The 25,572-nt window shown below is 39.5% G+C and overlaps 1 protein-coding gene across 4 annotated transcripts in view; it reads right to left on the minus strand.

Moving 5' to 3' along the window:
* Positions 1 to 15,689: 15,689 nt before the first annotated feature.
* Positions 15,690 to 25,572, minus strand: part of GNB1 (G protein subunit beta 1) — a 41,024-nt gene continuing 31,141 nt past the window's right edge. For 2 of the 4 annotated variants that reach the window (XM_074161766.1, XM_074161767.1), the window contains 6 exons: positions 24,843 to 25,005; positions 23,050 to 23,116; positions 21,247 to 21,448; positions 20,628 to 20,844; positions 17,775 to 17,886; positions 15,694 to 17,412 (listed from right to left, as the gene is read on the minus strand). In XM_074161766.1, the coding sequence (XP_074017867.1) occupies positions 17,780 to 17,886; positions 20,628 to 20,844; positions 21,247 to 21,448; positions 23,050 to 23,116; positions 24,843 to 25,005 (756 nt within the window). In that variant the 3' untranslated portion in view covers positions 15,694 to 17,412; positions 17,775 to 17,779. Of the gene's footprint in view, positions 17,413 to 17,774; positions 17,887 to 20,627; positions 20,845 to 21,246; positions 21,449 to 23,049; positions 23,117 to 24,842; positions 25,006 to 25,572 lie in introns of all 4 variants that reach the window. The other 2 variants (XM_074161765.1, XM_074161768.1) reach the window with 2 other exon arrangements.

Genomic DNA, 25,572 nt, shown 5'->3' on the forward strand with positions numbered 1-25,572 from the left:
GTTTGCACGCACATTACTCACACCCATCTACGCTGCAATAGCCGTCACGAAGTTCTACCTTAATCTTCCCTTAGATCATCGGTTAAATACTCCTCCCAGTATAGAATTCCTGTTGGAGGACACATGCCGCGTTACTGTACTGGAATCACTCTTATCTCAAGTACAAACAGAAGCTCCTGAGCAGGAAACCATTTTCCCCAGTCTGTCCTTGATCTGCAACCAAATTTGGAGCGAGAGTGAAACAAAACAGAAAGGCGTTTGGTGTCAGTGTGCGTGCCATCACCAGGAATTTTGTCACGGACTTCAGCAGAGGTGGGATCAGGCCCCTGTAGAGATGCCAACAAGAAAACAACCCTCCACACTTACCAAAACCAATCACATTTTCTAATTTCGAAACTGCATTTTCAACCAATACTACTTCGAAGGGATCATAGACTCATATACGTAGCCCACTGGATTGTATATCAGGGTAAAACCCCCATGTTGAGAACAAGTTACACCATTTGAGAATGTGGCGATTTGGGATTTGCTTTTTTTTTTTTTTTTTTTCTTCCTTTATGCAGGCATTTATGTTTTCAGGAAACGGGAGCTGCAAAGAAGTGACAGTCAACAAATGACGAGACAGACTTGAGAAACAGGAAGCAGTTGCTACACGTGGGGAAATACCACAGGCAACGGTACACCACTTTCTAGAGAGTGCAGTATTTTGAATTTCAATTTTTCTTTAATCCTCCTTCCAAACAATGTTAAGAGCCCAGTCTGGGAGGAATTAAGGAAACAATACACAGTTCTATGAAGTTAATAACATCTTGGAGACTCCAATGACTTACAGGTGCTGAAAGAAGTATTCAAACTGCAAAGGGACAACACAACACGAAACTAGGAAGGGATCTAGCACTAAGCTTTATGGAGTCAAAGAATTCATCTTAAAAGCTGCAGTAAAACACCACGTTCCAGCAGAAAGGAACCATGCTCGGACACAGTGCCTTTGTTAACCACGCCTGACCGTGCCCAATTGCCACCCACAGAAGCTAACCAACGAGTAAATTTTCCTTCGAGTTGGTTCTTGGGATCGATTTTTCCAAATTGATTTGGATGGAAGAGATGAATCACCGCTAGAATCATTTTCCACAAGAATATATACTGGCTGTTAAAAAAAAAAAAAAAACCAACAACATTTCAAAGCGGCAGGGCTTTTTTTTCCCCCCACCACGGTAACTTCATGCAGTTGCTCAACATTTTGCAAGAGGCATGAATTCTGCAACACGATGAACACTTATCCTCATTAATTGATGGAGATAAGACCGCTAATCAGCTGAGCCTATCCTATTTATAAAAGGGCTACAGTTACAGCAGCAGCTCAGAGCTGCCCAGGTCCAGCAGCGACCTTGGAAGCGCTTCTTGGGGTCTGGGCGAAAGAATAGCCAGACTGGAAACACTTCATCCCTCCTCCACAGGCTGAAGGGCCATGAGAAACAGAGTCTTATGTCACTTTTGAGCCGCGATGAGAACAGCGTAGCTCAGCATTTGAACCCAGGTTGTGCTGCCTTTCTCCCAGGGAAGACGCTGGGGAAAAATAAAGAGAAACATCGGCAGTAACACTGAGAAATAAGCATGAAAAACATACTGCTTTTTTTTCTCCTAAGGCTCTCAGTTCTGTGAAATATAGTTTGACTGGCTTTAGATTAAAAAAAAAAAAAAAAAAAAAAAAAGGGTAAGTTAACAAAAATGCTATTGCTTGTTTGGCTGATTGCCCAGAAGACTGGTGTGTGTTACAGAGAGGCTCTGCTCAGCCTCCATCTACAACCCAAACCTACCTTTAGCAGAAGGTATTTCCACCAAACAGGAAGCAATTAAAAAATTGTCTCTATTAACGCCTAACAGGGTTGAAGAACGTAGTTCTTACCCCTCAAACTTCATTTCTCTAGTGACTCAGAATTCCTGAGGAATCACGAGAAATAGAAGTGCACCATGAAGTTTAAATTGTTGGAAATGGTGGCACATGAGTGTGACAAATAAGCTATTTATCAATGGTCACAGACTACAAAGCCACTGACATAAAGCCAGAGAAATGTATGCGGCAGCATTGCATTCATTATTCAGGCTGATTAAAAACGCCTCCCATCATTACGTAAAAGTCATTATCCCAATTTTAAAGACCGAACCAGATTAATTGACTTGCAGAAGGGTTAACGAATCTGTGGCACAGCTGAGATAAGCAGTGAGGAATGTTGGCGTGTAGCCCCACACTCAATCCACTTGACAATACAGATCGTCTTTGATAATGTCAGGGTGGGATTGAGAGCTCTTGGCAGCCGGTAAAGAAAACTTAGGTAACAGGAAATGGAGAGGTTCTGGAGAAATCTATCAGGTGAAGAGTAGTATCAAAATAGGCCCCCAGGACTCACCTCCTGTCTCAAGACGGACCTATGAAGACTGGCTTGGGATGTGTGGGCAGTCATTCCTGTCCCTCCCTGCGTGACTAATGGAGTCTATTTTTCTACCTTCAAAATGGATAAAAAACCCAATACTTCCCTCTTTATCAATCTTGTCAAGACTAATCTCACTTGATACAGGAAATACCTCTTTGCGTGTGCCCAAGAAGCACACAGTCCATATTTTATGGATTTCCAGTTGCTACCCTAATACAAATAAGAGTTTAAAACCAGGTCTACTTATTACACCATTTCACTGTTCACGGGAAACCTGGTGATTCTTTTTAGGAAAGACCTTGGTTCACAGGAGACCTTGATTCTTTTTAGGAAAGCAGCTTGATTAATTGGAAAATTTAAAAGCTTCTAGTTGCTTCAGTTTCCCCAGAAAAGACAAAATAGGGTGTTCTAAGGCAAGCACACTGCTGGAGCACTGCATTTCAAGCCAAGTCCAGAGGAATTAATTCTGTTTTCTGTAGGATCCCTCCAATGTCAAACACCCCTTAAACCTTCACTGGGCTAAACTTTCCCATTGACAATGCCAATGTTGTCCCCAATTCCAAGTGGAGAGACTAAAGGCAACTCTAGGGAAAAACTTCTCTTGGTTTCCTATTAAATACCTTCACCCTGACTGCCTGGGGAGGTCTGGGCAATTGCAGTTGCTACCTGTCCCCAAGCCACCACTGCTCCCAACATTTATGATAGGAATATAGGAGGTATGTCAGAATCCAGCCTTATGGAATTCTAGTGCTCTCTCAGTATTTCAAGGAAACTGGCTTATTTCTATCATCATCAGAAGGCACCCCATGACCCTAAAACCAGCTAAAAGATACCAAAATTCCAACTTCAGCTACTAGTTGGCTCTTGATAGCAGGGGGAGTTGGTTGTTTTGGGTCCTTTACTTGCCAGAGACCACCCAAGTCAAACGAGTAAGATAAACACCTTACTGTAACAATGGAGGAAGTTGGCTCACAAGCTTTGCCCAAACTTTGAAAACAGTCTGACGAGAAATAGCAAAGAAACAGAGTAAGTTGGTTTGTTTACTCCTCTCTGGTGTCATGTCATAGCAAGAGGCACAAGTTCATCAAGTGACATGAAAAGTCAAGTGGCCAAACAGCGTTCTTGTCACCAGCAAGGGTTAGCGAGCAAAAGAATTATCACTGCAGGCTTCTCTTGCCTAAGTACAGGTATGAAATACTATGTTCTTGTTCCAAAGAGAGTGTAGACGGAAGACTTATTCCTACATCTAGGTTACCACAACAAAATCTTATCACATTCTAGTGACTACAGCGAGTACCACGTAGTCATACGATGCTCTGCAAACACACACAGTCATTACCGCAATGCAGCCCATGCTCGTTAACTCACGATGAGTTAGCACTTACATTTCTGCTCTGAAAGTCAGTAGGGACCCAATTTGCAGCTTTGGTCATTAACAAAAGTTACCTTGCAGCCCTAAAACACTGCAGTTCTAAGTCCAAGAACTTTGCTGTCCACAATCAGCAAAGTTACTGATATCTTCTTACTAAAGATACTGATATCTTCTTACTGGCTCTAAAGTCCTTGGAAGAAGGTGCTCCTTTGCAGTGGTTGGCTTATTAGACGGTTATAGAGTGTACTCTTGCATTAGACACTGTTAAAAAAACCCAACAAACACACAAAAAATCCCCAACCAGTCTCTGGATTGAAAGAAATTACTCTTCCTGTTATTTTTTTCTTGTAATTGAGGTTTTTTGTTCCTTTGACCTTTAGGTTTGTGCTGTCCTATGAGCTATCTAATAGCACAGGAAAGAATTCTAACCAGTGAGCTGGTATTACCACAACACCTAAAATCTTGATGGAAAAGCTTCAAAAGTAACTGTTTGGACCCCGATTTGCTGATGAAGGTCATATGGAGCCAGCTTGATTTGCACCAAGAAGTGAGCCAAACTAAAGGCAATGCCAACACAACACGGACTCGAAGAGATAGAATTAATGCTTGGAAAAAAAAAAAAAACCTATGCAAAGGGAAAAGTTAAATATAATTCTGAAAACAGAAACATAAAAACAGTTGCTGTGATCAGTACAACACAAACGCAGAGGAAACCAGTCTGGAATCAAAAGCTTCAATGTAAGATAGGATTAATTCTGAACATAAGCCTTACATCACACCCTTCTAACTGTCAAAAACAGAAGCGAAAAGAGAGGAGTCTCTGCCAGCTACTGGTTCATTTGCATTAGAATTCTCGATACCCCAGCATTATTAACATTCTTCTTTTCATGTATTCATCTCCCTTGTATTTTGCAGATGCTCAGATCACAGATGCATTTGAAAACCTTCCCATTCAAAACCTTTGTTCTAGTTCTCAGAAAGCCACAGAAAGGTGATGGAGATATCCTTTTCCTTTGCACAAAAGGAAATATACCTACCAAACAGCCCATATGAAAAGAACAGCCTGCTCTATAGTTAAATGATCCTTTTCTTCATAGAAAAGAGCAAGCTAATTTTTCAGATGAAAGAATGACACACTCAAAAGATCTGCACCTGCATTTACAATAGCCTGTGTACAATTACTGGTCCTACCACCTCAGACAGAAGGTTTCCAGCAACTGTGGACCCCAATAAAACCTGTCCTTTCCCCAAGATATTTGCACTAGAAAAAGTACCAGAGAGAACCACTGGTCTGCTCTTGTAGGACTGACTTGTTCTCGTGATTACTAACTTAGGCACCAATTAGCCTTCCATCTTCATTCACAGATGATTTTCCTAACTCAGTGGTCAGGCAGCTATTTAAAAAATAATAATAATCAAAGCATCATCCAAAATAACATCCATGCATATTGCCATCTCCCACCAGACCTATGTCTCCGCCTCATTCCCCCAGGTAACTACCTTCTCTTTTAAGACTTCATTTCTTTTTAGACTTAACATCCATTTTAGTTTCCTGTGTTTGCCGATTTCTTCCTCTACTTCTAGAGAACAAGTTTTCCAGCAGTTCCAGTTCTGGCACTGTTCCCCAATAACCTTCAAAGCTTTCCAGTAAGCTGATTCTGAATCATGCTTTCTCTTCCTGTTTTGCCTCTAAATATTCACCTGTTGTGAGACAGCAGGTTAGTTACTCAGAAAACATTTCAGTAGCCAGGTCAGCAACGTAATGTTTGTAAGTCTGTTACTGAACAACTCCCAGTCACGGGAAAATAGGACGTGGTGATACATCAGGAGGTCATACGTTCCTCTGCCTCAAGGCAGGACCAGTTTTATCCACGCCACATCTAACTGGCATCTACCAAAACTGTTCTTAAGGTTCGCTAATGGTAGAAACACCACAACAACCTAAGGCTATATAATGTAATAGTTACGAGTAGTACTGAAATAATAAGCTTTTTCTAGTGCAAAAATTCCTGGATACATCCTCAACTCCCATTACTTTTTACTCTATTCGCCAGGGACATGGGAAAAAATGATATTCTGGTAATTCCAGCTGTCTTTTACACAGAAACTTATGTTTCTTCTCAGTTGTCTTCTCTTCAGATTGAAACACTTCTATTGTTTAAGCAGTCCTTACATAACATGGTACCTATGTCTCTGATGTTTTCGTTGGTGTCTTCTGGATATTTTCCAATTTAATCGTGTTTTCTTGCAGAACAGCACCTGAAATTGCAATTGGTACACTGTCTGAGGAGCTACCACCGCAACAGGAAAGAAAGTAACTTTACAAGACTTGCAGGGATAATTCCATTTGTACCACGAGCATGATGTTATCCTTTGCTGTGGTGGCACGACATCGTTGGCTCATATTTAGCTGGGGCTCTGTTTTAATTCCATGATCCTTGTCTGAAGCACTGCTGCTTTGTCTTCCCCTGTTTGTGTTTTTGCATTTTATTATTTCTCCAAAGTGAAGCAATACTTTTCACTACCAATTGCCATCTATTTTTTTCTGGAATATTTCTCCGATTGTCCTAATCATTACACATCTCAGTGTCCTCCAACATATTTATAGTCCCATTCAATCTCAAAGCAGAGTAAACAGTAAAGGTTTTTTCTCATACCTTTTGCAAGTTTAGTTTTAAAGCAACACTTTTTAGCTTCCCCTTAAACTGAGTTCATATGTGTGAATGACTGAAGAACGTGTGACTGTATATATATATTTTTATATATATATATATGTAACCCTGCACACATTTTCTTGGTACTAATTCTCATTCTTTACTTGTTCTGGAGTTTCCCTGTGGCTTCTTAGTATTGGAATTCCTACCGTCTGCGATCACCTCTTGGAGCTCGTCAGCTATTTCACAGGCTCAGCCATGGCATGTTCTTTGCCATGTGGGACTGTCACTTCAGGACAGTGTCTCTCTGTCCTCAGAGGTCCCCAAACAAGTCTGTGACACAGGCAGTGGCAGAAGGTGCAGTCTCTGCTGCTCCTGTCACACTGCTACACCCTGCTCCGAAGCGAGCAGGGAGCACTAAAATCCTAGAAAACAGAAAAATAACTTCTGTAAAAATTGCAGCAGTGCCCTCTAGCGTTCATGAGGTGGTGCAAAGTTCTTAATTGAACTTTTAAATTAAGCCCCAAAGGTTCTCCTCATCATACTTCATGTCTATAAATTAATGCAGAAGCTTCAGGGAAACAGCACGTTTTGCCACGGTGTCTAAGACAGACAGAAGGATGCAGGAGGGGTTTGCATGGTAGGTTTTACAAGAGTATTGTCTGTAAGAGTATTCTTTAACAATAGCAGTTGTGTATCCCCAAACCGCTATGAAATGCAAGAGCCTCTGGGAACATGCAGTGGGGCATATTTCCTGGTATAAATCATGGATTGGAAAAATGATGCTGGCCTGAGTGTTTGATTACCATCTTTCATCAAAGGGGCTTCTTACCCTGCACTTTCACCTACCTCACACACCGTAACGACACTTGCAGCCCATAAACTCCTACTAGGTTTTGTGTAATTGCTGGAACTCCTAATTTTGGAGTAAAAATCTGTCCCACAATTTAAGATTTTGTTCATAGGGCTTTGTTATGTTTTATTTCTCTACTCAGAATATAATCATAAGACCCATTGAAGTAAAGTAATAAAAAAATGCAGATGGTCTTTGACAACATGAAGACCCTTAATAGCATACTAAGCTTAAATCTACGTCTGTTTACCTTTTTGTGTGCCAGCAGTTTGTCATGTTTGCAATGTTTTTGTGGGATCCTCACGGAAGCTGTCAGCCTCTCTGATCTTTTGAACTGGTGGGAAGAGCTTGTTGTGGAAAAAGAGGGTCCACCTCTCGCCAGGGACTTACAGGTTTATGTAAATCAGACCCTAGCAGGAAAAATAAGAGGAAAAAAGCTGACAAGTATAGGGGATCAAGATTAGAATGATAAGAGCAAGCAACGCAGGAGGCTCGGATAATATTGATGAGTCCATGAAAGGCTTATGAAATTAACAGCTGGTCTCCAGAAAAGCCGCCCTGCTGGATGAGTAGACCAGAGAAGGGAAGAAGCCCCGAGTTTCAGACAACATCATTCTGCTGAGCTTTCTTCTCTGATTGACAGGTCTGAAGGATGGGTTCTGTGAACACATCATACTCCCCCTTGGAATAGCAGTCTTATAATCTGTAAGAGTAGAGCAGGAGAAAAGGCAGCCAGCCTGAACAAGGGAATGGCAGTTGCCATTCTTACCTTTTGGTACCTCATAAGCCCTTGGGCCACACTTTGACATTGAGAAAGACCCTTAGCTCTTGAAAAGCATTATGGATCACTCTGGGACGAGTTCCCAGGCTGAACTGGGCAACAACACCAGGTGGCAGCAGAAGCTGCTGCGTTCAAGCCAGCCTACGCAGTAGATTTAATGCAAAGTCAAATTTAGTTCCATTGTACAGCACCCCGGATACAGCCGACAGTGTGGGTTTCATGCTCGTCACAGGAGGATATCTTGCAAAAGATCATAGGGAGGCAAATGCACCAGTTACATTAATTTGCGAGATTGTGCCCTGCTATATTCTGTGTGCGCAGAAGTGTGACAGCACCTGGGTGTCCATAGGAATAGGGTGTCTGTGACAATACCTTCCCTCACCGAGCAACTCGCAGAATTGAGAGCCTCACGTTAATCATATCCAAACTGCCATTTCCTCCACAATGTCAACACGTTCTCCTAACATGGTCAATTTTATGATATTAAATCACAAGAGCATAATCTTTCTTGTAGATAAGAGTTTGAGTTTTAGCTCTGTTTTAATACATGCCCGTAAAATTAAGAAATACCCTCCCACTAACCTCTACCTACAGCAAAACATCACCTATAAATACTCCCTACTTTGGCAATTACATTAGCAGTGAGAAGCTGCAGGGAGATCAAGATTTAATTGTACTGGGTTCTGCCTACAAAGTAATAGGAATTAAAATTCATAGCTAAAAGGCTTCGATGAACTTTAGGATCTCGCTCCCTTACAACTCTTAGATTTGTTTCCTTTCCTAAAATACAGCATCAAATTCGTGCACATTCTGTCAAATGTCACACTGAACCCAGAATTTCAAATTTCAACCTAAGTGACCAGAAATCCATCTACTTAGATATAATTAACGTGATAGTTAATGATACACTTAAGACTACAAGGTCAGAAGTCAGATCCCAAATCTCATACAAGCCATGGAAAAGCGGTATTTGACGTTCACAATATGGCATAATCTTCAGTTCCCAGCAGCTGAAGAGCCTGTACCTGACCACTCCCGCAGGAAAAGCTCCTCAATAATGCATGGCTCTAACCGTGAATTAGTTCTTAATGCACACGCTTTCCATCAGGGTCACAAGTCTTTTGATTTCCGTCAGCAGTAGTGCAGGCAGCCATTCTGCAAAGGGTAGGAGACAAGTTAGAACCGCTCACAGACAGTTTCACCAATCCTAAACAGCACTGGACTAATAATGACAGTTGCTGGCTTGGTGACATGGAAAAGGGGAGGAGGAGGAAAGACCCACAACTTTCAGATGTGATGCAGATGCCCATTTACGCAACTTTTCAAAGAGCCCAGACAATTATTTTATGGTCTGGTCTTCCTCCGCAGAGCTGAATTTCCATACTGCGGAGCATTAGAGCCTCTCCAACAATACCAAGAAAAACAGAGCTATCATGTGAGGAGGAGGACTAGGCTCATAAATCCCCTTGATATAATTGCAGAGGATGTCCTGCGAAGAACTCAGCCAAACACAACTCATAAGATTATCTATCTCTACTAGAATAAACTGTAAAATTAAGAATGTTTGTGCTTCATTTGGCTTACACCCAAATGTATTACAGTTGACGTTTCCTCCAACAGTACGAGACTGTCACGTTAATCCCACCCCGATCCTGTTGCCATCGTCTTTTGCTGCTTACTAGAGGGATTCTGCCTGGCGGAAAATGATGGCAACCACCCAGATTCATCAGCCTGAGCAGGCGGATGTCAGACAGGACGAGCAAACATGAAAATGGAGGAGACTCCTTCCTCACAGGAGCCTGAGGAAATCCACAGGGAGGTTTTTGCCTGTTTTTTAGCTGGAGAGACATAATGTAGGCATCGCATTATTCAGTTGACAAAGCAGTTTAGAAGGGCACGCGCAGGTTTGGCAAGGGATTTCTTTTAAAAAAAAAAAATATGCTGAAGGCATATTTAAAGGCTTCTTTGCCAACATCATTCTACTGCAACGTAGCTGCCAAAGAAAGCTGAACTGCTATTGCTAGCAGTTTATTGCTGCTGCTTGCCATTCCAAATGTAAACAACAGTAAAGCACTAGAAATAGACTATTAATAAGTTAAATAGTCTATTAATAAGTTAAACTATTCAGACCCAGCAAGAGGACAGAAAGGTTTCAAAGTCCTTGGCAGTGGGACCGCTAACCTTAACTGCACGTTTTCCGTCCAGTGGGCGCCACAGATTTTAATTGATGATGTTGGTTGAAGCGCAAAGCGCTGACAGAATAATTTGGACTTTAAGGGCGAGGAGGATAACAGCTGCCACACCGTAAAACAGGCCCAAGAGGTTTAATTTCTGTTTTCAACAGTGAATGAGAAGCTGCCCCTGTTAATTTAAGCTCTACAACTTCGTGAGGAACTTTCACTTTTACCAGGATCAGAGCTGAGGTCAGGAGACTGCCTGGCTCCCAGCTGGTATTTCTGGTTAAGTTCCTCTTTGCGTGTAGAACTGTGACAAGCTTCAAAGAACAAGAACGAGCCTTTTGCTTATGAAAGTTTACCCTTCAATTCTGATAAGCCGTTCCTTGAAGTCTATCTGTAATTGCTCCATTTCCTGTCACCACATCTGATGCTATCACTTGATTGAAATAAGCCATGGGAGGAGGAAGACAGAACTGCTTAACAGAATCATTTCTTAATTCCAACACCACTTTTTAGAACCACCGCTGACACCAGCCTGACCAGTGTTCCCCACACTGAGTGTTCTCAGCTCCTTGGCCTTCCTCTATAATCCAGCAATATCTCATACCCCAGGCAATTCTTCCACATTACTTGACATCGTGAACTTGGGACAAGACTTGACAAGCTTTTCAGAATGCGGTGGGTTAAACACACGTCTGATGCAAGCAGCAGATGAAATATAGAATTGTTCAATTAAGTGATGCAGTCATCCTTGGAAAAGCTCCCAGATCTCTCATTAGTGCAAAGTGGTGTCCATCACTCCCAGAGCTGTCACTCCTTGAATACTTATTGTTCATTCAAGAGCTCAGATCCCCACTAGGCAAAGAAGAGCAGCTGTTTAACAGTTACACACACACACATCCTCATGATCTCCATCCACTATTTTCTAAATAGGAGTCGGATTTAAGGTTGTCTAAGAGACCCTGCTCCAGCCAACACTGGCTGATTTTAACCTCCCCACCTCTGCCATCTGAAGATTTTACTTAAAAAATTTGAAAAGAAAATCCCTATATAAGCAAACATTAGGAAAACTTGTTTTATTTGTAAGTCTTACAGCAAAAATCAGAACATCTTCAATGGACTCTGAAGATGTACGAAGGAGGGGTTACAGGAACTAGGAACACATTGCAGCCAGATTCAACACGGGCTCGTCACGTGCACGTTCTCTCCACTGACCACCCATCTTCATTATGTCTTACACCACCAGATGGAGCTGCACTTTTTGTACTTTCAGAGACAATTTTCATGAGAACTCAGCATTTTACCATCTTGAGTAGTTCATCCTTTTTAGCAGACTTTTTCCTCCCTTATCTATTCTGCCACTTAAAAAAAAAAAAATCTATTACATCAAATAAACTTTTCATTTTCCCGTTCCAGCTCAACAGATGATTACCTCTCGAGGTCAATCACATCTCGCTGCACTCATCTAGAGCAAATGGCTTACGAATGATTAAAGGAGGAAAAGAAGATTCTCTTTGTTCTGTTTTATGACAAAACTGACTTGGTTTAAGCCTGGAATTACTTGAATGAGTATTTTTCAGGGCCTGTGTTTTTAAGGGGTGAGTTTTTAGCAGCCGGCTCTGAGCAATAAGGAGCTCACCCAGCTTTTATTCACATTTATCACTTCTGTTCTCCCCATGTGAGTGACACACTGGGTAATTTTACAAATATTATCTGTGTTATGATCCCATACACACTTACAAAATACTCCTTGGAGACTTTATTATTGACTTTTGAAGAAAAAGCTCAGTAGACAGTCTTAGAACGAGTCAACTTTGTGTTAAATTAATGACCATACTTTGAATGGGCCCAGACTGTCCGAGGGGAAGTGCTCTGGAACACCAGCTCCTGATCTGGGACCCCATGATTTGTCAATGCTTGACAAGATTTTAGGAACTACCATGGGAAGTGTGAGCTCAAGCTTTCCCCAATTCCACTGAATTGATTTAACCCATAGAGTAAGTGCTTAATGAGGAAACTTATCCCTGGTCTGCATTGCAACACTCTTAAATATACACCGGTTGCAAGCTAGCAAAGCACAGATCCAAACCTGAGGCCCCATGGCCAGAAAGCCAGAAATCTGCCAGTCATGTACTGTCTCCTGTCAGGAAACGGGAACTGGGGATCGTCTGAACAACGTTTCCTGGAGAGATGGTTTAACACAGGCAGGAACGCCTGGAACGACATCCAGCCACGTCAGAATCACTGCCTTCATCTCCTCACTCCAAGTGACAGACTGAGCAGGGCCCTGGATTTTGATTTATCAGCGCATCAGGTTTCACAAGAACAGGAAGAAGAGAAACGGACAGCATCCAGTAATGTTTAAGAAAAGACCAGAAGGAGACAGAGCAGGAATTTAACTCATCGGGTACGCTGGACTCAAGTCATAATATTTAGATCAGCAAATAACACTGCCAGAAAAAAAAAAAAATCCCACCTGACAGGATGCAAGCAGCTGCCGTTCAGGACACAGGATGTATTCCCTGAGCATACAGGGAATTTTCAGGGGACAGTGCCACTCAGAGCAGTGGTGACAAGGGAACAGGCAAAGCATCCCTGTTATACAACAGTGGAACTCAAATCTAGTGTTTATCCTTTCCAAACTTTCTCCAGCTCTTCCTCTTCCTCCTCCTTTTCTCATACAACCCTGAAACAGGAAAACCTCAACTTTTCACATACTTTAGGAGAATTATTACAATTTGGAATGTAATATAGATAAAAGGTGACCAACTCAACTCAGATGCATTGAGTAGCTCGATGTTTAAAGCAGAGGTAGATTTTCTGAAGATCCTAAGATAAGAACAGCAGAGCATCACTGTGCAAAAATAGCCAACTGCTGTTAGAACCTGTTCATTAGTTGGTTCTTTTATTCCTTCCCCTCAAATCTGAATTCATGGTTACACCTACACTAGAAACAGCGTTAATCATAATACCCCACAGGATCCTGATTTGTTTCGGGCCAAGTAACACAGAACTCGGCAAGGTTATTTACTCTGCCACTACCCAGAAAGCAGATCATTCTATTTTTAGCTCTTATGGGGCATGATTCAATGAGTAATTTTAACTATGTTTCACAGCTGGTTTAAAACATACACTCCAGGGCACTTAATGGTCAAAAGTTAGAAAGCCCGACTGAGATCTTTCCTGCTACGAGCAGTAGAACCTCTGATCTTTTACAATACATTTAATTCACTAAGAAATTAAAGACCACAAAGGGCACAGAAAACATTATAATTAAGAGTCTTAACTCTAGATACTGAGATTCAGAAATCTGATCTCTCTTCCTTCATTTGACTCTTTCCACAAGAGGATTCCAATCCCATGGAAGTCCATTCTATTGCCATGACACACTTTCCAAGCCAGGACCAGACAACTCTTAACTCCTTTTCTCACCTCTGCACCCACACTCATCCAAATACCTCAGATCCATGGCTCTTGTCCACCTTCATCATCTAACATGCTTCATAAACACGTAAAATTTCACTCCTCCTTTGCAAAGACTCCTTCTCTTTACTCCATGAGTAAGAAACTGCCAGCGCTGCCACCGAGATTGAGCAGAGACAAACCATTCTCACACATTAGTGTTCTCAGTTTATGAAACCTCTTTTGGATCCACATCCCACAATTATCTTTAAATCAGACATCTTTTCAAAGCCTACAGGAAGAGCTACCATGTTACTGTGATTGCTGTAGCTAGGATTACTTAAGCCGTTTTGATTTGGGTATCGATCCAAGCCCACCCTAAAATTAAAGGCATTCAAAACTCAAAGGCTCGGCCCAAAGTCAAAGACACAGGAGTTCAGCACTTCTCACTTTGCATACCCATTTTTCTTCAATTTCAGCTCCCCGGATAACTAAGTATACAAAGACAGACAGATATTTAAACTAATACAGTTTAAAGCTTCATATTTAACAGAGAACTGTCTGTAATAAGAGGCAATTGCAACTGTTTGTATTTCAAATAAATCACACTACACATTAGCCTCTTGACACAAGAAATCACTATCTTGGCAGGTATTTTATTGCCAGCAAAGGCATTCTCAGCAGGGGCAGGAAGCAGTAATTTAACATATGGATAGAGATTAAGGAAGGTAAGACAGATCATGTCTGCATTGATTTTATCTTAGATTAGACAAAGTCATATATGAAACATCTGTCGGAATAAGAATATGCCACATGAGTGGAAAAAACAGCTATACCATTTGGAATTGGAAAATACTAAATTTGAATTCCCAAGTTTAAGCATTTCCAGCCATGAGCTACTTACCAGTATTTTGCAGTCCAAAAACCCAAAGCTCACAGTTAACGGCTGCTAGTTAAGCAATGTCACCATCATATTTTCCATACTTACAGCTTTTAAAAAAAAAATCTCCATTGAGGCTGAGAATTTCCATGTTTGGTATGAAACCAAGCCATGGCACTGGAATTTTTCTTGGTTGATGTGAAATGAGGGAAAATCCACTTTTGTTCAGGTCAAAACAAGAGAAGAGACTTTACTCATTAAAAATATGAAACAAAACCCTCAAGTGGGCCAATACCAAGTTATTAAAATCAACTGCCTTTCAACACCTCTTGTTTCAGGAATTTGCTTCTATGGGTATAAAATCCATTTATTTTTTATCTAGATATAATTCTGCCTCGGGGAGGACTTTCCTGTCACTGAGCGTGAAAATGACAACTACTTACCCTTCTCAATACCTACAGTAAGGACAGCTAACAATGACAACAGAGCTTATTTGGCCAGATCCTCAAATGGCAATAACACAAGATGTTCCACTGAATTCTTTTCCTATTAAAGGACACAAAAGTTTTAAGAAGTTACTAAACATTTTGCTCCGATTTCCTGCTTCAGGTGTTACACTTCTATTCCACAAAGCATTTTTGTGATGTATACACGTAAATCATACGAGCCGCTTTCATTTGGAGCTTGAGCTAAGAGAGCTACCAGCAGGTTTTGATTAAGCTCTCCAGTAGCTCTAGCAATTAAACCAAGAAATGTCCATCTTAACTATTTAAGAGTGGAGGAGACAAAATGCCACTAAGCTCCACATACTTGCCCTTAAGTGTTAACACATATTGCACATTTACACATACATTTTCAGATACTGCTGGCAACACTTTCCAATAACAGAAATATTGAGAGTTTTAGTTAATCTTGCAACTCTGTTTTTAGCTTTAAAACAAAACCCACATCCCTTCATGAATACACACGTTCTAACACACTGAATACTCTGCCTAATTAACCATTAAAAATTCAAGCTATTTTAAAATACCGTACAATTTGGTTTGGGACAGCATACGCTTCTCTCGTGTGTTTATTTCATAACTCAAATCCTGCCAGAAGCCATTTTGTGGGTTGAACAATAAGCTGCAAAACAGATCAGTCAAAACTCATGTCAAACTGCTTTATTACATCTTAAATAACATTACATTTTAATATAGTATCTATCTTGCATCCAGCTTTCTTGAAGTACACTGACTTTAAAATTAAATACAAAAGGTGAAGAGGGATACAGGGCGTGGAGAAAGCTCTACAGAGTAGTTTCATGAGAGAGAGTAAGAGGGAATTCATCTTTTATGCCAAATCCAGGCCTAACGCACAATTACAGCACATTTTTGTACAGAATGTTGCAGAAAAAACAAAATGGAGAAAAGCTACTACTGCTGCTAGGAAGGAGCATTTCTGGATACAGTGAGAAGATAGGAAAGTTTAACAGAACAATCTGCTGTCCAAACACTGCTGCTTTTAACATTTTATTTGAAAAGAAAGCCAGGAAAACCTGCTCATTACAAAAATGACTCTGATCAGATGCAAAGGACTCATCCTACAAGAGGAACTGGCTGTGAGGAACTGATTTATAAAGAAGATGGTCTAGGTTCCCTCCTCCCACACCCCAGAATCTTTGACAGCGATTGTTTGAACAGGCTGTTTCTTTAAAAAAAAAAAAGTGACTTATCACGCTACTCCAAAACGTGCATAGCTTTGTACTTGAGTTCTTCATAATTTATGCACAGAGTAGCAACAATAAATGAATACAGCGACAATGGTTACAGTTTTTAAACAGGTTATTTCTTCAAAGAAAAAACATCTAAGGACTTAGTCCAATATGCACTTTTTAGCATTTCTACAGCATGCGATTCTAAGAGTAAACCCACCCAATATGGCAAACAATCAAAAAAGGTTTTTTTTTGTTTAACTTAGAAAGTTCAAGATCATTATTTTCAAAACATTGATTTGTACATCATTTCATACACAAAGAATTGACTCAATACCCAAGTGTAGGATAGGTCTCTTTTGAAAACAGAGATTCCTGGTTGTTGAGACTTATAGGATAGTGTTAGGATATATAAACTGCCCTTTCAAGTGGACAAAACCAAAACAGATTAAAAAAATCAGTGTGGTGAAAAAGGGGGGGGGGGGGGCAGGAGGGACCAAGGATTGCATTTGTTATCCATAAAAGGTGAAAGGATTCTTTAAACAAGCATTCATTACCTTTTACAGCATGTGCTTGGTTACCTTACTGCTTAACATTATCCTATATACGCCAAGTTTTGTGCAACAATTATCTGTGATACTAGAAAATAAAATAAAAAAAATTAGGGACTAAATTTACAGCGTTAACAACCCCCAGATGCTCTGGGCTAGGACTCCCTTGTTTTGCTCAATTAAATACATAAAGAAATGTATTTAAAAAGGAAACTTGAAAAAAATCCTGCTACAAACATGACTTTAAAATTTGCAAGTGTGTGAGATAAAGTCCTTAACTTCAACTTGGAAACTACAGTGAAAGCTAACTGTTTCACAATTATGCTCAAGTTTATTTTCTGGTCATGCTTTTATGATAGTGTTTCATTTTTAAATTCTCAAGACAAAAAAAAAAATGGTCCCAAAAGGAATGCACAATTTCATTTTGCTTACAACACAGAAATTCTTCTTGGAAAGGTAATTGTGCTCTTCATTTCAGCAACAGGAGACGGAAAAGATCTTGCCCTTTGAAGTTGGGGAGGATGGGGGTCCAAGTTAGTATGGTTGGATTGGATATGCTATCATTTTTAATTTTCAACCGTTGGAAACTTCTTCCAGTCATGGAGTCCGCCGCTCTTCTGACACACAGAAAGATTTATTAAGAGTTGCACTTTGATAAACCGTAATCAAGTTTCAAGCTTTGCTCTCGGTACCCACTGAACACATTTAGCCATTATCTCACCATTTTCAAGAACGCCAGTTATTTACCAACCCAGACTCAAAAGACCATAAAATAAAATATGCCAAAAATAGTTCATCACAAAAAAGTCATTGCATACATTAAACAAATAGCTTTCTAAAAAACCCAAACTGATTCCCCCCCCAGTGCCTTTCCTAATCTGAACTAAAAGCTTGCAGCAACAGCAAAACAGCACTGTTTGGAGTTGGATAAAAGCATTCTGAATACCAAACTTAATTAATACCTTAATTGGATACCTACCTACTTCAGTTCCAGATCTTGAGGAAGCTGTCCCATGATCCTGTTGCCACTGCCATACCATCATCAGTCACACCTAAGCAACTGACACGGTTATCGTGACCAGCGAGGACACCTATAAATAAGAAAATGCAACAAACATATTATTTTGATAATTTCGGTTATTTTGATGTTTCAGTTCAAGTCACACTGAGGCACACGTGTTTGGATTAGTCAACCCATACATTCAAAAATCCTGAACAACTGTGGCTGGAATTTTTAAATGCTTTTGGTTTTATGAGCATAAACTTCGATCTAACTGGGTGGGTTCACGAGGGGCTAATTCTGTAAATGCATTACTCCAAAATTTTCCTTGTATATTCCCCACATCATTGACCATTACTGCTTTCTTGTGAGTTGTGAAATCACAGCCCCCAAAATTCTGCTGACAATGCCATAGCAATAGATATACTATACCCATGCATTACATAGCTCTTAGTATTTCTTCTCTGTAGAGATAAAAAAAAAAAATCTGATTTTACAAAAATGTTGATGTGTAAAATCAGAAATTAAGCTGAATTATGTTTCAACACTAAAGCATTTTAAATCTAATTTTATCTTACTATGTTTACAAGCACTTACAAGACTTAAACTCCTACATACAATCTATTTGTCAATACAGAGATCTGCTACAATTCAATTATAGTACCATTAAAAAAGAATTGAGACACTAAACAGAAAGATTAAGGGAGCCAACATTCTCCCCTATCCCCTTTAATTTAACAGTTTCAAGGAGGTAAAAAGAAAACCTAATTATGTTCAAGCTCTTTCCAGTCCAAAGCACTGAGCTAAGATATTCTTGATAGACTTAAAATTAATCTTAACCTTTCTAAAACGATTGCAGTGCTCATAGGACTCTCTTCATTCGTGTTTTGGGCTTTTCCCCTCCAATTACTATTCTCCAATACAGAACATGAATTAAGACAGTTTTAGTTCCTACACAAACTGGTATATACTATATTTAAAAATTAGTATTTTTAACTCTTAATTTAGTATAAAAATGACTACTTCATACACAAGAAGTCTTGATGTTTGAAGTAGTAACATTTCTGATATATTTTATAAAAGCAGTAACGCTGGATGAGTAACATCATCAATCTCCAGATCCCATTAAACCCATACAAGGCTCTGAGCCTCAGCACGGAATTGGGCGTTTCTGCAGCAGGAGACAAATCCCAAGTGTTGAAGCGGACGATACAATCTTCAGAACTTCAGCCGCCAGAGCTAACACAAGTACCTGGGAGTTACCAAGAGTTTACTGTGGAAATAGCATTAATGTATCAAAATTCAGTCTACCATCACCCTTAGCAAGTGCTGCAATTTGGTAAAACTAAGAGCGCCACCAAGTCTGATACATTTTGAACTGAATAGATAACCACAAGGGGGTTTAACGTAGAATCAGACAGAAGTGTCAAATCTACTCAGCAATCTTAAATCTCAGGACATTTTAATAAGCAGAATCCTTCCCAAAGTAGTTGCTTAAATCAGTTCTAAAACTTGGCAATAAAGAATCACACTTCATGAGTACATGGACTGTAAACCCAAATCAATTTAAAGAGCTGTTTCTCATTCCTACAGGTAAGCAAGATCACCACCTCCTTTTGTTCTTAATGAAGGTATTCAAAGAAAAAATACAGGAAAAAACACATTAATTTTTCTTACAGTACTTAAATACAGGCAATTAAAAACTAATTAATCGAGAGAAATTTCTCAATTTATCTCCATACAGGCTTATGGATGCATTTATGGTCTCAATAATCAAAGTACAAGAATCCTGAGTTGCCAATATCAACACACAGACAAGGCTGAGTCATAAAATGCATTTCAGCACTGAAATAATTGTATTTGGCACCATCAACTTGCAAATAGAACCAAATGCTGTTTCACAACATATGAACCCTGTGCCCAGAGTTGCAACTTCTCAGCACTGATAAAAACTATTGTGAATTTTGGAAGAAACAAAGAATAAGACTTGAGTGGTAAAACAAAGTTTCTAGAGACAGAAGTTACCAAACCAAATGGAAACTCTTTTGTAAAATACAGGATTATATGTTTGTTTATATTTTTTCTACCTCCAGTACATCCTCCCCTCAAAGCAATGAGTCAATTTGCACCAAATAACGTACTTGCAACTAATCCTTTAAACTGCAGGTTTAAACTGCTTGGCTGGTGGGTTTTGGTTGCTTTTAAAACCCACCTTGGAAAATTTTAAAAGTCTACATTGCTTAATTTGGTAACAGAGTAGGTCCTTGTTCTCATTCCCTGTTCTGATGAGAACAACAAGATATTTATGGTCTAATTTATACCTTTTCTCCTTTTTTCTAATAAAAGTTTTCAATTTAAAGAACTGCAGTTAAATTATCTTAATCTTTGGACCATAAATTTCATATTCATTTCCCCAAAAGACAATTTCCCCAGTGTGCGTTGTTTCACTGCTTGTCTCTACAGCTACTTCTACAAGTATCAGAAAGAAATTGTTTTATATAAATAGCAACATTAACGTTGAATTACTGTGAACAGTTCATACATAAACAACACCATAAAGTCTAATAAAAAATAGCCCTCCACCTCCAAAACCTTGTTTTTAATGGCAGTCTTCCTGTTCTCAACCATCCATTGTTCCCTTTTACCTTTTAGAAGTTTTCCAATTTATTTGTTAGCATCATTTAAGCTGCTTTCATCATTGGTCACCCTAAAACAGGTTACCACAGAGTTTGAAAATTGAGGCAGGGAATGTTAAGAGGTCTGTGCATATGAAAACTCACACATTCAGTATGTCATGCTGTATTTATAATATTTAAAACCAAAACCTCTTACCTGCTCTATCAGCTTTCAGCGTGTCCCAGACGTTGCAGTTGAAGTCATCATACCCAGCTAGGAGGAGACGTCCACTCTTGGAAAATGCTACAGAGGTGATGCCACAGATGATGTTATCATGTGAATAAACCATAAGTTCCTGATCGGCCCGAAGATCAAAAAGCCTGCACGTAGCATCATCCGAGCCTGTGGCAAACGCATTGCCATTTGGGAAGAACTGTAGTGCGGGAGAAAGGGGGGGGAGGAAAGGAAAAAAGACACATTATTTCAGACTTGATTCCTTTGTCTCATTGAAAATACCATTTTGTACAGGCCATGTGTGAAAAGGAAGCAGCAAAGAAGAGCATACACCTCTCCACTACTGGGCTATGGCAAAAACAGTGTAATTAAATAATTAAGAGCATGCGAAGAAACACTATTTTAACAACAACTGTTTCAATTTACCACAATGGATTTAAAGTTGTATAAATTTCAGGTACTTTCCCCAGCTAAAAAAACCTATTAATTAAAGAAAGTATGCCATAATACTACATCACACAGTACATGCTTAAGAGCTAAGACAGAGAAATAGACAAACATAAAATTAAATCCCACGTCCTCTGTTCAAGCAGATACATACACAGATGGCATTGATGTCCGACTCGTGGCCAGTGAAGGTTTGCCGACACATTCCTTCTCTAACATCCCACAGTTTGGCAGAGGCATCGCAGGCACCAGAAACAAAACACCGGGCATCAGGAGCAAGAGACAAACTCATGACATCTCCAGTGTGCCCAGTAAATGTAGTTGTCTGCTGACCAGTTTCTATGTCCCAGAGAGCGCTTGAAAGAATAATTAAAAAGGCAAAAATCAACACATTTGTGCTCCATTGGAAGGATTAGACAGCAATTCTTGTCTAAACCTGTTCATTTATATCACTGCTAGAAAGTAAAACTCCATAAAGTATGAGCAAAAAATATGAGAGTAGAAAAAACAGTTCTTTGTTGAACTATTTGGCAATTCTACAGGATAATTGTGCTAGAAGATTTAAAAGGTCAACATGATGCACCTAATTCATTGTTCATGTTGGTCATCTTCAATTTTAAAATATTGGGATTTTAAAGTGAAAAACAGTGCAAAAAAACTAAAGATTAACACTCATGGTGTTTATACACAAAGTTCTTATGACATGCCAACGACTATTGTCCAGTACTACTACAAAGTTGATTTAAAGCAGCAGTGGTAAGTCTACCGCAAAAGCTGAGTCAGTATTTCTCATTTAAAAACTGACTGAGGATGTGTAACTTTGTGAATTATGTCTCTCACCCTTAAAGCTGCACCACTTTCCCAAGACAGCAAAATCACTACTACAGTGATAATCAAACAGTGTAAGAGGATGAAAGAACACTTTCACCTCCCTAACAAGAGGTCTAAACATCTAAGGAAGATTAAGGATTTTTAATTTCTGTAATTTCTCAGTAAAGTGTCCCCCATCAGCAGCAGATTTGCACTAGGCCAATAAGACAGGACTGTACTTTGATACTGTACTTTAAAGCTTAGCAGAACCAAAGTGATGTCAAGCACAAGCTGGTATCCAGACAACTGGAGAGTTACTACAATAACTCCTGTATTCTCTTATAAAGAGCATAATTTTAACAAACTGTTTTTTTCTAAAAAATCCAACAAATACAGATTTAGAAACATTTTTGTATAAAAACCAACTGTATATATTCAATAGCTACTCTGAATCAGTGGACTAATAGCCGGGCATTCAAAGAGGCTGACGCTGTGTAGGAGGGGTATTTGTTATACAACCTTTGCTCTCAGAACTGCAGCTGGGGAGGGCTGGAATGGTTTTTAAGAATTAGAAATTCATTAGAAAAATCTAATGAATTAAAATCTAGTTTCATTAGAAAAATTTAATGATTTTTTTTTCATCAGAAAAATCTATGAAAAACAAAGATTGAGGTCTTTTTTTCGTTCAGAAGCTGGCTTTTAAAGACATACACCTACATTCTCCTCAAAAACCCCCATCTGCTGTCACCATAGAATATTTTCCAGGAGCTCTTCTGAATAGCAATAAACTAAATTCTGTATTACAAAAATCCAAACGACTAAGTAATAAATACTGAATACCAAACAACTTTGAGAGAAGTCATTAGTCTAATACACTTTTTTCTGAAAGCCAAATAGTTCCAGTAAAAGAAATACCCCATACCATCCTAACACAGAGAATTAGGTCAGAAAATAGGTACAACAGCCAAAGGTAACAAACTTGAAACACCAAGTTTTCCATTACTAGCAAAAAAGGTGGCATATGAACAATAAATAAGCACATTTAGTCTCCTGGATAACTATTAGGTTTACGAAGAATAAAGTCTCCTTCAAAAATATAGCTGTGAAAAGTCATTACTAACAGTCATGTCAAAATGTTGCTGCTTACCAAGTGGTGTCGCCAGAGCTGGTAACGATTTGATTATCATCCAAGAAACGACAGCATGACAAGTATCCTGAAAACAAAATAAGGAGTTGATGAATAAGACCAGAGATTACTCTGCATGTTGCATATTGGCTTCTTACACATTGCTTCTTCCTCTCCTGAAGATGAAGCAAGATCTACCATATAAGCTTAAAATACAACACAGACCATTTTTATATCAGAACCTCCAATGGTTTGGACAAAACGGCTCTTTACAGACTGTGCCCAATTGAACCACTACAATAACACAACAATACACTGGTATCCCAGCAAGTCAACTTAAAGATGTCTGTAACACTAAAGAAAATAAAACTTAAGCAGCTTACCCAAACAGGGTAGACACTGTTTTGGAAATACCTCACCATTTTTTCTTTTGGTAGAGAGTGGGGAGAGGAGGAAGAGAAAGAGGGAGTTGAAAGCATGGCATCCACTGGCCAAGCTGGGGGGAAGTACAGGTAGCCCCACAATAAACTTTCTAAGAAAGTGGATCTGTATGTCACTGCATCCAGGAGCAACAAACACTTATGACCTTAACTGTAACATACAACTATTGAGGAAAAAAAACTTCATTCTTGGTCAGTACAAAGAACAGAGCTTATACATTGGTTGTTTCCCAACAGCGGCATCAAAGAAGTTCAACTGAAGGCTCTGAAGCATCTTTGTACTGAAGGACCACATGCCAAACTATCAACGTAACAACTCCAATTACAAAATTGGTCTGCCCTGCCAGCCACCTCAATTTCACAAAGCACAAACGTCTTCAGAAAATCCAAACTACAGCAAAACATGAAAACCTGTAAACTATAGCTCCCAGCTATGGGCTTTGTTCAATTCCGCAAAGGAAAAGCGGCTCATTGAAACTACTCCTTCGAGAAGGTTCCGCACAAACTGCTCAGGTCTCAGAGGTGCTCCTTTGATGTCCCTTGCATCACAGCAAAATTCTGCTTCTCAAGTTATGTAAAAATCCATGTTTTCCCAGCTATACGGTTTATAACCATAAAGACCATTAAGCAGCTAGAATATCACAGAAATAATACTCTCTTTATTGCTAAAGTATTTTTCAGTACGTTGATACACACACAGCCGCATACTGAAAGCCAAAGCTCTTTGTGTTCAAACATCATTCCAATTTTCCCTGTGTCCTGGAGGGCAGGAGGGAGGCAGGGGAAGAAGAGAATACCTTCTTAGAAATCACTTTCCTGGTCACATCACAGCCACTATCTGAAGGTCAAGTCAACACTGCATTCTCTCACCCTTAACTACACCCAGAGGGTACGCAATTCCTCTAAATTACATAAATCATGCTTTGTAAGAAAAAACAGTCTTTTCTCATCAATCACAAGACAGTCCACCTTAGAAACAGAAACCGAAGGCAAAAATTAAGCTACTGTATTTCGGGAAGAAGGGAGAGAAGGAAAAACAGAGAGGAAGCAGTGAGAACTCAAACCTCCTCAACTAAATAATGGCTCCTCACAAGGCAGCTAATGCTAATGAATGCTAATGTCCTGCTAATGAAAAGTTAAAACACATTCTTATTACACTTCGTTTGTTCAAAGAGCATCATCCTTAAAAAAAGGGTTTAAAAAGGAGGGAGAAAGCCATTTAAAAGGCAGTATGCAGCTAAGGTCCCGCCTGAGGAACAGAGGTGTACAATGAAGCATATATTTTTAAGCAGGAAATTATATTTTGAAGATTTTTTTAAAAAGAATCTTCACCATGTGCTTAGGTAACTTAGATCATTCTGAACGGGTACTCACCTGTGTGACCAGCTAGTTCACGGCTGACACGTACATTCCCTTCACGAGTTTTCAAGTTATAAATGGAGCAGATGTTATCGAGACCACCACAAGCCACATAATTTCCAGAAGGAGCATACGCACAAGTCATGACCCAAGATGAACGCAGGGGAATAGCATGCACCTGAAACCAATACATTAATGTATTTCATCTGCGAAATAACTGATACAATAATTTACCATCGTTTTTTCACCTGTCTCTCAAACCATACATCATCTTTTAGTCAAAAGGACAAGTCGAAAACAGTGGGGGGAAAAAAAGTCTTTGGCTGCTTAAGTATCAAACTATTTTGAGGGTAACTTGCATATATAGCTCGCCAGACTAAGTAATGACATAATTAAAACCTCAGATTTGCCTTTCCTGAATCCAGTTTAATCAGCAATTTTGGTAAAAACTCAATTGTTTCGTTTCAGTGCTCTGATTACTATTGGTTTATTATAGATTCAGGAAAATATTGACTTCCAAGTACAGTCAGCAAAACTGCCAATTCCAGGCTTAGATGCTGTGCTATGAATGAACAAGTAAGGAAATCGCTACTTTCACTGCGATTTAAATTCTTCTTTGGAAACCCACGGCAAGCAATCAAGCTTCGTATTTAAATAACTACCCCATGTTTCCCTGTCATTCTGTGCTCAGAACTTCATTTTAAAAATTATTAAAGCTAAACCTGTTCTGTCTTGTTAACTCATT

This window comes from Numenius arquata, chromosome 20 (genome assembly GCF_964106895.1).
Source record: "Numenius arquata chromosome 20, bNumArq3.hap1.1, whole genome shotgun sequence".
NCBI lineage: Eukaryota > Metazoa > Chordata > Aves > Charadriiformes > Scolopacidae > Numenius > Numenius arquata.